Source organism: Buceros rhinoceros, unplaced genomic scaffold (assembly GCF_000710305.1).
Source record: "Buceros rhinoceros silvestris isolate BGI_N320 unplaced genomic scaffold, ASM71030v1 scaffold15654, whole genome shotgun sequence".
Taxonomy (NCBI): domain Eukaryota; kingdom Metazoa; phylum Chordata; class Aves; order Bucerotiformes; family Bucerotidae; genus Buceros; species Buceros rhinoceros.
In genome coordinates this window covers 83051-96945 of record NW_010407825.1, presented here as the reverse complement: position 1 = coordinate 96945, position 13895 = coordinate 83051, and the positions used below count along the sequence as shown (strand labels likewise).

Genomic DNA, 13895 nt, shown 5'->3' with positions numbered 1-13895 from the left:
CGGGGTCCCCCTCCAGCCACTGTATCTCTGCTCTGGCACTGGGTGGTGCCTTCTGAGCCACAGGTGGCTGTAAAGGAATGCAAACTCTTTCAGGGACCCATCGTAACTGCTGTTATTAAAGTTGTTCCTCTAACTTAATTTGAGCACATTTTAATGGTGCTTTAAAAATGCTCTTTCCTCGATTAATATCTTTAAAAGGCACTTGCACAAACAAAGCTGCACCAGCGGCAGAGGGGCGATCAGGATGTGGCGCTTTCGTTGCCAGCTGGTACAGCAAGAACAGAGCCTCTTTCTTCTGCTGCTGCGTTAAGTGGCGCTGAGGGCAGGACTGCTGCCGCCTGAGCCCCCGGTCCTCCACACAGAGGCTCTGTTCTAAACTTACTAGTAGTTGTGCTGGAAGCAGAGCTCCCATTGGGCCGGGAGCGCCATGGGAGCGTGTCTGCACGCACAGCTTGGCTTGGTGAAACACCTCATGCCTGAGCAGACACTGCTGGAACCGGCAGGTTTCCACCAGAGATGCAGCAGCAGGGTGGGGGTATCACTTGCACCCATCTCGTAAAGATACTTGCACAAACATTGTGGATTTTCAGAGCGCCTGCTCCATAGTGTGGGCCGGTGTGAGGGTGTTTTTCAAAGAGGAGTTCACAATCGGCTTTCCCACACTCCCGTGATCACCTTGGTGATCTGTTACTGTCTTGGTTCGCCCGGTCCCACAGCTGGTTGCTTTTGGTGCACTTGCCAGTTTATACAGGATGAAGGGTCAGCGTGCAGCTGGATGCTTCACCCTGTCTTTTGACATGCACCGTCTCACCAAACGGAGAAGGATTTGCCTTCCAATGGATTACAGGTTTGCTGGTAATCTTGCCTCAAGACAAGACAGGGCTGCAGCGGCCCTGCAAGCCCCGCTCTTATTTCAAGGGCTGCCAACCACACCAGTGAGGATGGTCTGAGCTGCTCCTGGTTGGGTTCAGGATTAATAACTCTTGTGTGAGAGGTGGGACAGGATTTAACCTAAAAGAGGCCATGGCTTGATTTACTCTGCATGGCTGCTGGGAGAAGGAAGGCTTGGTCCTTTGCCTTGAGCTGCCTGTTCCTGTGGGTCTCCTCCATGTGCTGACCCAGGAGAACCTGCTGGCTCCCACCTGGGAAGAAATGCAAAGCAAAGCAACCAAACAGGAACAAAAAGAAAGTGAGGGAAAAAAAAAAAAAGAGAAACATGAATTTAACTTTTCTGCTAGACCAGCTGGAGCAGCCACAGTTTGAAAGGTCGTAGAATCACAGAAACACAGAATCAGCTGGTTGGAAGACACCTTTAAGATCGAGTCCAACCATGCACCTGCACTGCTTCTCAAAGAGCCTTGTGCTTGTCGTGGTACCAGAAGTTGTTACTTCTATAAAGTATATAAAAGTAGGGGAGTTTGTTTCCTTGTCTCCCCAGGGGCTGGTGCTCCCTTCCTTGTTTTCCCACTGGGGACTTATGTTAATTATTACTGGAGATTTGAGTGTTGGCTTTCGCTCCTGCAGGACACATCCGGATTACCCCCTTGAGACAGGAGTCACTTCCCTGCCTGACACAACCTCTATTTAGTCCAAACTTGACATACTGCTCGAGTCTTCGGGCTCTGTCACCCCTGCCCACAGGCACTGTTTCTTTCCAGCCGGGGTCAGCGGGCGGCCGCATCGCATGCCAGGGAGGCTGCATTTCCATCCCATGTTCTCCTGCTGGCTCCCACAGCTTGCCTTTGCCCCCAGTACTCGGACTCACCACAGGGATGTCGAATTCAGGCAGGAGATAGGTGATTCCTGTAGCTGGGTGACTTTCTCCCAGGTCGGTGTGCATCACCGCTGCGTTGCTGCTGCCCACGTGCAGAGGTTTCCCTGCCCCTTGTCACCTGCTGGTTACTTCACTCACACGTGCAGGCTTCATCCACCCTGGAAGGTAAACCAGCTGGCTGCGACGCTGCTCGTCCGGGGCTAAGGTGACTCTTTGAGGGCAGAAAGGGATGAATGTCCTAAAAATACCAAGATTTTTGGTTAGGCTGCTTTTGTGCCGTTGTCAATGTGTGCGTTGGGTGTTTGCAAGCTCTGAATGTGAAATATCTACTAAGTCGTGTCAAAGCGCCACAATGATGCTTTTAGTAACTCCACTACGTAGTCTGCAGCTGTCTTCTGCAGGTGGTAGATCTTCTGTCTTGCGGGCAAGGTCTGTGAGAAATGTCTTTTGTGTAGTTATATTTTGGATAAGTATTTTAAATTCAAGTACAGGGTCCCCTGCAGACCTCAGCACCTGAGCGGACCTAAAGATGCAAAGCAATGGGCCCCGGCTCTTCTCTCTGTGGTGGTGAGATCTCTGGTTGTATTTGGTTAGACCTTGTCTAGTTAGTTGGGCTGTCTTGATGAACGGAACCTTCCAGCGTAAGCATGGGGCTAGGTTTGTCCGAGTTTGCAGAGTTCCAGTCAACCCCCCAGGCTGGGCCGCCAGGCAGAGACAAGCTCTGCCTCAACCTTTGATTATTGCCCGAATTTGGTGTCACTCATCTCTTGTGGTCCTGCTGGGAGGCACAGACCGACCTCCTGACACAACTGTGCTTAAAGTCAACCTGACACATTAGAGTTCAACCTTTTATCGAATGATGGGGCAGACTGGATGGAGCAATCACGTCTGCGGGGTGGTGGTGGGGTGAGGTGACAACCATTCGTGGCTCATTCTTTTCTCCCCTGGCTTTAGATGAACACCACATTTGCCCACAGCTTCCGTTTGGGGAACTGGCTGGCGGGACGGTGGTGGCAGCAGTGCCCGGGTCAGATCCTGCCTGTGAGGCAATTTCCTCTGGGATTTTGCGCAAGGTAAGAGCTGTGGTCTGGGGTGAGAAATTTTGTTGCACAGGAAACTGCTTGTAGGTAGCTCAGACGGAATTTGTGATTGTTTATGAGCAGTCTATCGCTTGTGCTGACAAATGTCAGCGTTAATGGGTGCTCCAGGAAAATTCCAGTTGAGGTAACTCCACCTGTACCCCAGCTGGAGGAGGGGCTGGGTGGCATCTGGAGATCCGGTAATTAGAAGGTAAAGGATTAATCAACTTTGAGTACAAGGACTGGGCGGGATCCCGCATGAGTCAGATCTTCACATCACCCTCCACTCTTGCTGTGTCCCTTTGCCCACATTAAATTGCTACAGCCGGTTTGGTGGTCTGTGGACGCCGCTGTGGGATCTCCTGTTAGAGCTGTAATCTTGTGATTGACCTGCAGAAGATTGAACAGGTCCGTACTCCCACCCTCGCCCGGGTGCCAGGTGTTAATATTTGTGCGTGTGGATTAAAAATGCTGGGAGTGTTATGGGACAGTTTCTTGTTTCATTGACAAGTGAACCAGGAAACGCACTACAAACCTTATCTGTTTGACTAATCCTAATGACAAAACAGGCAGAGGAGGGAGTGCGGGTCACACCAGCACTGGGGTTGGAGGAATATGCAGAAGTATTCACTGGTTATTGCAGAATTCTTTCTTTCTCAGCAGAACGGCTCATCTACGTGACCTCAATTTCTGATAGGCAAAGCTGTTGTAAGCTTCAGCTGCGGACGTTCATACCTTCAAGACACATCCCATCCCTCTTCCCACATCCGCCAGAGTCCACTGTCACCGACCTTCATTCAGAGCACAGGCAGCAATCCCCAGCTGTGCTGTGAACTCAGGGTTTGCTCCTAGAACTGCTTCCAAAGTGTCCCAGAGGAAAACAAAGCTGCTTTGGGAGCTCCGAGTTCCCCTCTGGTGTTTTGTGGCGCTCTCAGGAAGTTTTGCAGCTGCTCTGGGTTGTGCCCAGTTGCTGGAGAAGGCTTTCACCTTCCTTTTAACTACATGCAATTCCATCCACTATCTGTTTCATCTCTATTTCGAGCTCTTTCACAATGCTGTGTGAGGACAGCCAGCCTCCTGATTAATCCTGCTTGTTCTGATACCAGTTTGCCGTGGGACATCTTAAAATGGGTAGTTCTCACCAGTGGGTGGGTTCCCCCCCCAGCCCCCATAGACTTGGACCGTCCAGATTCAGCCTTTGTTACTGTTCTCAGTGGAAATGAGTTTGAGAAGTGCAGGCCAGGCAGGTCCCTGCTTTGGGGTGTTATATCTATTAACCACCTGTACTCAGTGCTCAGAAATTCCATTTTGCTTTGGAGGCTGTTGGTAAACTCTCCCAGGAGAGTGTTTGTGGTCTCCTGTTGTGCTTGTCCTGGACGGAGCAGGATGCCGGGCATGATGTCGGGGGTGATCATGTTTGCTGCTGGGATGTTTGTGCTTTATCTTCAGCTGGTGTGGGCTGTAAAATCACCCTTGGCAGAGCTGTTGGGAGCACTTGGAGTGCCCTCTTGTGCCGAGCCTCCGGCTGAAGCAGCAGTTCTCCACATTTGCTGAAAACTCTTGTGTTCTCCTTCCCCATCCCACCTTCTGCCCCCTCATCCCTGTTTCTTAACAGCTGCAGCTGCCAGCGTGAAAACCCCTTTGTCTTTCAACTCTGTTTGTAAAATATGCCACATTTCATCGTGAGGGCTGGCATGTGGCAAAGCTTGTCACTCCGTTTGGAGTCCAAACCGGGCTCTGTCACCTCCCCTGTGTAGAAATCCTTCCCACCGAGGCATGTTTTGCTGTCCTTCCTTTTTCAAGGCCTGCTATGAGAGATGGAAAGGAAGTTTACTCTGCTCCTGCCCTCAGCAGAAGAGATAAAAACCACAGTGTGTTTTATAATTTATTTATAATTATAATGTATCATGCTTACACATGCCTGTGTTATTATTTTGGAGGTGCTTTTGCTGCTTCTGCTCTTGCTGAGAGAGGCATAGAGGAGGTGGAGAGCTTTGCACAGTGGTTTCTCACATGGGATCTTCAGGGGAAAGCAGGAGGAATGGATGTGGATGGTGTTTTGGTGGGTGGGAGTATAACCCTGCAGAGCGTGAGACACCCCCCTGGCTTCCCAAAGTCCATCACAGAGCTGTGGCAGAGCCAGGAGATGCTTTTCCAGCCCCACACTGGGACCACGGGGTGGGGGGTGGCATGATTTTGGGAGATGCAAAACCGACGTACGTCCCGCTGCCTCTGCAGCTCATCTCTGAGCGTGCTGAGGTGGGACGTGACCCCAAACTGTGACTTTCTCCTCACGCCGCCTCTCGCCTGCTGTGAAATGCAGAGCTGTGTTTCTGGGACAGTTCATTTTCCCCTTGTGTGGGCATTGGATGGCTTCCCAAAGATTCCCAAAGAAATTGGTGGGAATCTCTCCTCTGACTTCAGTGCGGATCCAGCGGCCCTCACATCTAGTGTGTATGTCAGAAACCACAGTCCTCTCCTTCTCTGTTGCTTTTTTATTGTGCACATACCATAAACCCCCAACACTTCTTGAGTCCAGCACACACAGACCGTTGTGTTCCCCGATTTTTTGCTCCCTATTACGATGTTAAGTTCTCAGGTCACAACTCCTTAAAACCCTGTGACCTGTGCTGTAATCTTGCTTTATTACCCAAGATCTATTTGCCAGAGCCACAAAGAATCTGGGTTAAAGGAAAATAGATATTTCCATTTCCTTATTTCCAGGGGCTGTTGCAACACCTCCTGATGAGAGTTAACCTGCAGAGGTCCTGTGTCACTGCGTGTCGACGTGGTGCTACGGAGGAGCAGGACAGGAGTCTCTGCTGAATAAAATTTGCTGTCGTGGAGATCTATAAGCCCTTTGTCTCTCGAGACGCTTATTAACTCGGGGAGTTTCAGGCCGACTGGATTTCACAATGTTAAAACAGATAATGAGGGCAGGGTTTGGGATGGAGGAACAAGCTCAGGAGAAAAGCTTTTGCTGCTGCACAGCGCTTGGCGTTGGCGGGCTGCGTCCAACGGTGAGACATTGCCACCTCCTGGGCTGCTGCAGCTTGCACACGGACTTCGGTTAAACCCAGCCGAAGTGTAGCTGAGGTCTAGGAAAGGGCTGAGTCTACCCCCGGGTCCGCTGTCCTGGTGTTTCGGTGCTCTTCGTCCCACCCAGGACTCAGGAGCACACCTTGTGTACAGATAGTTGTAGGTACCAGCCTGAGTCCCTTAAATAGTCCAGCTGTGAGTCCTGTCTTCTCAAACGATGCGACTGGCAAAGTTTAAATATAATACATTTGGGATTATTGTCATCCACCCCCCAGAGTCAGAGCCTTTGCAACACAGGGCTCAGAACCGACATTTTGAAAAGGAATCTGCAATTTTCTGCCATCGCAGGGGTTTAAGAGAGTAAGCCTCCAGAGTACTGAATATCCAAAATCTCACAGCAAAACTACAGGGGCTGGCAGTGTTGGAGCCTACTCGCTTCTTGCTACTACATCTCCCTCTCTAAAAGGACAGGGTGTAGTCATAAGCTCCCGATTTTAATTACATTTTGTCTTTCAGAAGGGAAAGTGGCAGCTCTATGGAGCTAGAGAAACCCTCGGTGAAACAATCAGCTGAAAACTGCTAATATTTGGCTTAATCCACAGTGCTGGCAGGAAGGGTGGTAGAAAACACCCCCTGCCCTTTGCTAATTAACAGGCCACTGCTGTGTTAGTGATCCTGGCACACACCTTGGGTAAATGTTCTTAGAGTAAAAAATCCTTCCTGAAGCCCGGCAGCCAGCCAAGGCAATTTTATTTGTCTGTGGAACTTTATGGGAACTTTATGAGAATAATTGCACTAAGTCAAGTATACCAGCAGCTGTGCAGCCAAATCCTCCCTGAGCTGTAAAGAAGATAAAAATTAAAAACTCTGAATATTAAAGTATGGTTTTTAAAATAATGGTGGGTCGCAATTTTTGAGCAAGTTTTGAACTTTAGGTATTTGGCCTTTATGGGCCTGTGGGGTCTTTCTTTGCACAGAAAAAGCAAGATACTGCCTATTTGCCAAAAGAGAAATATATATATATATAATCCAACATAGAATTCTGTAATCCACAGCGTGAGTAGTTTTAAAAGGTGAATTACAGCTCATGCCTCTTTACAAACGTCACTGTGATTTCTCCCAGATTATTCACTGACAAATATTTAGCCTGAGAGAAATAAGCATTACGAATCTGTTAGCTATCTGTTTAAATATTATCAGTTACACATTTGGATGCATAAACCTGCTGGTTTGCAATATTCCATAGGCACAATGTGCTTCCTCCGGGAGTATCTTATCTTGTAATACTTAAATACTGGGATATACATCGTGAAGAGTTGAGTGACCACTTCAAGCTCCAGAGTTTGCTCATGGAGGAACCCAAAGGCAACATGTTACCTCATATGCAGCAGGTGCTGGGTCTGTCTCCTGGGTTTCATATATTGGACATGAAAAAGGAGATTTCAACCAGAAAATACGATTTCCAGGAAGCTGCAGCAAAGCAGCCTTTGCTGTTTGTGTCCTGCAGGTCGTGGAGATCTTCCTGTGCTTTGTTACGGACTCTGCACTATGTGCAGCTTTTCTTCTCTGTTTGAGCATCTAACCCTGTTAGTCCACGTTTGGGGTGGGGAGGAAGGTTCTGCACTGGCAGATGTTCTGCAGGTGGGGTATGTACACTGCTTCTTGGAGAAGTAATCGTGTTACTGGGAAAGCTCTTGCTCGTGGTGCATTCAGCCAGTTCCCCTCGATACCGGTAGCAATGGGGGACTGAGACCAGGAACAGGGGACTGCCACAGGCTCCACTGACCCAGGCTGAGGACAAATGCCACCAAAGTGGTTCCAGAGGGTGGCACTTGAGGCCGGGGGTCCTAGGATGCTTTGATCTCCTCAGCCAGCGGAGGGGGTGATAACCCTTGCCTCAAAGCTACAAGCCACTGTCACCAAACCACCTGGCACTTCAGACATCCCTCCCAGAAAATACCATTTTCCCTGAAAGACAGTGCTGGAGACAAGGAGGGAAATGATCCCAGCCCTTGCCATCAGCCAAGGCTGGGGTACTGAGGACTACTTTGTTCCTTAGACACACTGAAGGCGAAGAGCAGTACCCCGGGGTTTCTGTGACATCCCTGAGCCTGACACACAAAGGGAGACCAGAGTGAAAAAGGGGAGCCAGGTAATTTCATCCCTTTTTACCTGTCTAGTGTTTCCAGACAAGCACAATGGGCATGTTTCTTTGCCAAGAGCAGAGGTCCCGACAAAGGTGCTCCATACCCAGCGCAGGGCTCGCCGCAGGGCTGCGCTCTGCTCTCCGCTGCGGCAGTTCGGTGTGTGGGGCAGTGCGGGGTCATTTGACACCCCTAAAAGGGCTTCAAGGATCAGCACCACCGCAGGAGTTCAGCCTGGCGAGCAACCACAAGGCGCGTGCCATAATTCTGGTCTCTCCCGTAAATAAATAGATGTTGCGGGTGTTTTAAATATGCATTTAGGGAGTGATTGGCTCGACAGAATATAATAGGTGTCATGAAGTTCTTACAGGCCTGAAATAACTCCCTAAATGATCCTTTATGGGAAGCAGTAGCTTTTGGATCCTTCTAGCCATGGAGGTGCAATAAATCTCTATGTGGGTGCAACTGCACTGGCCTCCTGCAGAGTTAGGGGACGTGAAACAACGGTTGGCGCGGGGTTGGTGGGCTGCATGGGCTCGCAGCCATGCAGGGTCTTCCCTGCTCTCATTTGCCCCTTGATGTCTGAATTTAGTAACACCAAAAGCAGTGATACTGCGCGTACAGGGAGGTTGTTTCATCCCCTCTCACCCAATGAAAATCCCCGTGGCAGTATTTTTCCAGTCAAGCATTTTAAAACCCTGCAGGAGTGGTCGCTCTTTTTTTGACATAAATGTGACTTGTTTCATTTTTAGACCACACAGTATTTAAAGTATTTAAAGTTCTCTTTGTGAATGGAAGCCCCCTGAAATTTTAAGCTGAAAACAGAACGACTGTAAAAGCAAAATCCTTTTTTTTTTTTTTTGACCTTTTAGCTGCCTTTAAGTGACATTCAGGAGTCATGCAGGGTACAGAAGGGAGGAGAAAAAGGGTTGTATCTTGATGAATTTATCTGTCTCATATGGAAATATTCCCTCCCCTAATTAAGAGCAGAGTAGAAAATCTTCATTGCTCTGTTGTGTGCTTAGCTCGGTTGTTTCATGATAACGAATAAAGGAAACGAGAACTCATTTCAGTGTTTCAGAAAATAAAACTATTGGAGTGGGGGAGGAGGGGAGACTTGCTAAATCATGGGAAACCTGGTGAGAAGGGGCCATTGTTTCTTCACACCCAAGTGTTAATTTCCTTTTAACACTTGTTACTCAGCTCAAATATAATTCCATTTTTACCCAGTTCCTATTCTAGGTGAATATTCTCTTTTCCTGTTTGCCTTCTTGATACTGAGCATTCTGATTTTCGATGACCTGTTGTCACAAACCTGGCTTGTTTTCCTGCCGCCTCAGTTTTCACCGCCTCTGCCTTTATTGTGTTTCCTAACCAGATTGGTTTTGTTTGTCTCCTTTGTATCTGCAGCTCTAAATTTTCTATTTTCATTTGCAAACGATTGGAAGGGGAACCCTCTAGGAGGTGCTTTTTGAATCTCCTTTGCTGATCTCATTAAGGAATATGGTATTGATTTAATACAAAATAAATTTGCCTGGTTCACCACGTCCCTCTGAGTTCCAGATGCAGCCAGGGAGAGGATCCCACAGGACAAGGGCGCTGCGGTTGCAGCCAGCTGCAGAGCAGGGGAGAGGTGAGGGTCTCTGCTGAACTCCATCCCTTCCTCCCCATCTCTGATAGCGCTGGGGAGCTGGTGCTTGGCTTGCAAGGATGCTGCTTCCTTGGGGAATTGCTTTATGCTGGTTAAACTTTCTGGCTTTCATGGGGTTGCCTTTGCCAAGCCCCAGGAGGGGATTTTAGTGACCCAGAAGATACAGCCCTTCCTGCCCACGGCTGATGGAAATCAGTAGCATGGACACTGTTCTTTTTTCTGCTGAACTTCACAAATTCCAGCCAAACCCAGTGACCTGCAAATACTCAAGGCTAGGAGCGTGTTTGAAATGTACCTCGAAGGATTTTTAATGGCCCACATGCATCATTTATGTCAGTAAAACGTAGATCCAGATCCCCCAAATAAGAAGAGTGATTAATCTGGTGCTAAATCATAATTTACACTCTCAACCCCTGAGTTTTCCAAACCGCTTCCCTGACTCAATGAGCACTGTATGATTTAAAAAGCTGCTGTTGTCACAGAAGCTGTAACACTCTTCCAGACTGTTAATATTGGAGGTATTCAGGAAAATACACAGACCCAGGATTAAAGCTCTGGTTCCTGCTTCAGCTTTAGTGTGCAGCAAATATGGCATTAAATGGAAGTCTGGGGAAGGGCAGCTCTGGTGAGCGCGGAGGCAGCTCTGTAAAATGCGGTGATCTTGGTGAAAGGTGGTTAACTTTCCCCTGTGGCATAACTTCTGTTGCTGGTGAAAAGTCCCGAGTCCGTATTAAGATAAGGATTGTATGAGAAGTGGTTTGATTGCCTTTTATCTTCAATTCACCTGATTTCATCCTAAAATTACTGCTGGAGACACAAGTATTTTTGACTTCGGTTTAAACACCAAGTCCAATTAGAGTGTTGAAAAGGGTTATTAATTTTTAAAAACTGACTGTTCGAATTCAGGCTCTGGCTGATTTCAGCAGTTTGAGTGCGCACCAGTGAGTGCTGGAGCAGGTTCCATTGCATCAGCTCTGACAAGCCCAAGTCCTACACGGGGTTAGAGCATCTCACTGCAACCCCCCTGGTCGGTTTGGAACAGCCTGAAGAGCTGGAGGATCAATGTACTCTTAGTACCAGACTTGCCTTAATCAAGCTTTTCTTGCTGAAAGCAGGACAGGAAAGGGTGGCGGCAAATAAATCACGGAGGGTTACAATTCTCTCCACTTATATGGAAGCAGAATTGATTGTTTTCTCCAGCTCCCCTGAAACAAGTAGCCTTTCTTGTCTGGCAGCTGAGCTTCAAGAGTGCTGGTGTGTAGCAAATTCAGACCGATTGAACAGGGTGGTTTCCTCACTCATATTTCACCCAGACGAGGCAGCGAAAGGCAGTCTCACATTCCTGTGCCTCGTACTGCACTCTGCGCCGGGCTGGGAAATGGAAGAATAGACGCTGGCCCGGTTTAAGGTCACCGGGGAAGGAAACGAGTGCTGCGGTTGCTGGGAGAGAGTGAGGAAAATCAATCAGCCTGTGGAATCCAGAGGAGTTATCGGTTCTGATAGGAACATTGTTGTAGCACGAGGAACGATGTCCTCCTGGGTGGATTTGTCCCTTTTCCCAGCAGGTTTTGTTTTGCCGCAGGTTTCCTGCTCTGCACCAGGGGTGAAGGGAGGAGGACGCGTTCGCTTGCTCCATCTCTGTATTGACCTGGGACAGCCCTGATTTGAGGCTGAACTCCCCCTTTGCTGTGTTTCTGTGCAGCCACACGCACTCCTGATCCCGTACAGCTATTCCTGTAATCTCTCTTTTACCCCCACTAAACTCCCAGCGCAGGGGCGGGGGGAGTGCGAGGCCAAACCCTGCATACCGAATTCCGAGAGAGAATCAGGACCTGCTGAGGCAAACGGCCCCATTCCCAGGAGGCTGATGGTACCGAAACATGGTGCTGCCCGTTGAAAGAGGAGCCTCCCTAAAGCCCCAAAATGTCCCATGTGAGGAGCAGCATCAAAGCTGGGGAAAGTGCTTGAATTTCCTCGGGTTTCAGTGTCACCTTGTTTCTTTCAGGGGACTCTGCCAACCCCCCTTTCTCCCCGCACCGCCTGGGCTCTTATTGGCCACAGGAGCAGCTCTTGCACAAATAAAACCAATTCTCTCCGAAAATAAGAGTGTGTCCTTTTCCAAGGGCCATTGAGGGGGGGTCGTCCTGGGAGCGGGACCGTTGATGAGGTAGGAGATGGCAGGCGGGATGTTTGCAACGAAGTCGTAGAATTTAAGACCTCGCGGCAATACGATTTGTCTCAAGAAAAGCTTCTGTCTGTAACGAATGTATCACTGCTTTTCCTTCCCAAAGAACTGGAAATAATTAAATAGCAGAAAGCACAATCATCTCCCTGGTATTTAGAGCTGGAAGACTGGGGTTCCATACCTGCTGTGAACTGGAATATCGAAATACTCTTATTTTAGGGACCAAACAAGTGTGTTATGGCAATGTTTCCGTGGGACATGTGCTAACAATTAGTTAGTAAATATTTAGATCCGATTAAATACAGATGTGCTGAGTGAGATGGCACTGCAGCACAGTTTAATTCTTACTTCGTGCCCGCTGTGATGTGGGGGGATTCAAATGAATGGCTTTAGAAGCAGTGTCGGTGAGTAATGTAGTGAAAACAAAATTCCAGTTTTATTAAAATGCATTTATGTATTTAGGAATAATTATTTTAGGAACAGCCTTGCCCTTAATGAAAATTGTTAATGATTCCTTGATCTTAGTGATTTATTTCCTACGTGGACCAGTAAGATATAATTTATTAATTAATTATGTTTTCCCAGTATTTGACAGCGATCCGTCAGTCTGGCTGCGTAACTGCAGCGTGTCTGCTGCTAGAGCTGGTTGCAGAAGTGGTTTGTGACAGTAATATGTAGGATTGCTGTTGATTTGAAAACTGATTTACCATTTCCCTGTAAAGCTACCATGTCTCTAAACCCGCAGTTTCTTCCTGCTGCCGGCTTCTTCTGGAGGTTGTGGGTTTATTCAGTTATCTCCAGCAGTGACAAAATGCTTCCGTGTGAGTTTAGTCTTCAAAAGGAGAATTCGGTGGTTTTTTTCCCCTCTTCCTAGAGGCAGATGATCCTCCTTCCCTGCGACCGTGGCTGCTCCCGTGCTGCCGGTGGTGGGGTCTGTCTCCTCTCTGCCTGCCTGCGCTGAGTGCTGCTGCTGCTGCTCGGGAGTTCAGCGCTTCATGGTGAGGTGGGCAGGGGCTGGGTGGAAGCAAATACGAGGCTGTGATAAAAACCAGTGTCCAGAGTCCTGTTCTAATGCAACGCATGCATGGAGAAGGGGTAGTTTATCCTTATTGGAGCTGATGGGGTGAAGAATGGCGTGAATGGTAGCAATGGGCAACAGTGATTGCTGGGGATTTTATGTGGGTAATAAATTTTCCATTAAATGACCCAGGTTTGTACAAAAATGGAAAAAAATCATGACCTTTTCCTCTAAAATTGAATTTTTAAAGATGGAAAATTTATAAGCCAGCCCCCAAATGCCTGACATGGAGGCAGGGCTTCCTTAGCCCTCTGGACAACAAGGACAGCCCGCGTTTCTCCTGGGGACCTGTTGGTGTACGGAGGTGCCTTGGCTGCTGGGGAAGGTTAGGTTACAGGTTCAGCAAGAAAGGGAGTCTGTTCCGTTTGCATTTACAGGCTGGTACAAGGTTCAAAAAAGAAACAAAGATGCTTTATATGACAAGTCATCTGAGAGGCGTCTTCTGTCCTATAGCAGAAAATGTGTGCTTCTTGCTTTGTTCTTTCTTCCCGCTTCAGCTCAATCTGCTCTCTGTCAGTCCCTGAACCTCTGCTGGTGCCCATGGGAGCTAACGGGAGCGGCTGGACAGCAGGTGCTCCGTAGGGTGATGGTCACTTTCTGTCCCCGTAAAAAGGGGGGGCTGTGTAACGTGGTCCTCGTGGCAGGTGCTCGCTGGTGCCTGACGCTCCTCATGCAGGTCTGCTGGCTTTGTGGGGACCGTGCGCATGCAAACGGAGTTGTGCAGCCAGTTGTGACCACCTTCATCTTCTCCTACAGCTGCCAACATGCGGAGCTCACCAGGCCTTGTCTCAGCGTTCGCGATGCTGGTTGTTACCGCCGTGCATGCGGGACTGAAGGTGACCCCAGATGTGAAGTACACAAAGACGAAGCCCTTACAGCTGGTGGGCAGTGGTGCCTCTCACACCCCCCTCACCCCTCTTGTGGGGAAAAGCCCATTCCTGGCAG

General features: G+C 48.7%; 1 protein-coding gene across 1 annotated transcript in view; it reads left to right on the top strand.

The window, feature by feature from the left end:
• The first annotated feature begins 13714 nt into the window (after positions 1 to 13714).
• The window catches only part of OTOL1 (otolin 1), a 3916-nt gene continuing 3735 nt past the window's right edge, over positions 13715 to 13895 (top strand). The window contains exon 1 of the mRNA XM_010134647.1: positions 13715 to 13831. Within this exon, the coding sequence (XP_010132949.1) occupies positions 13715 to 13831 (117 nt within the window). The remainder of the gene's footprint in view (positions 13832 to 13895) is intronic.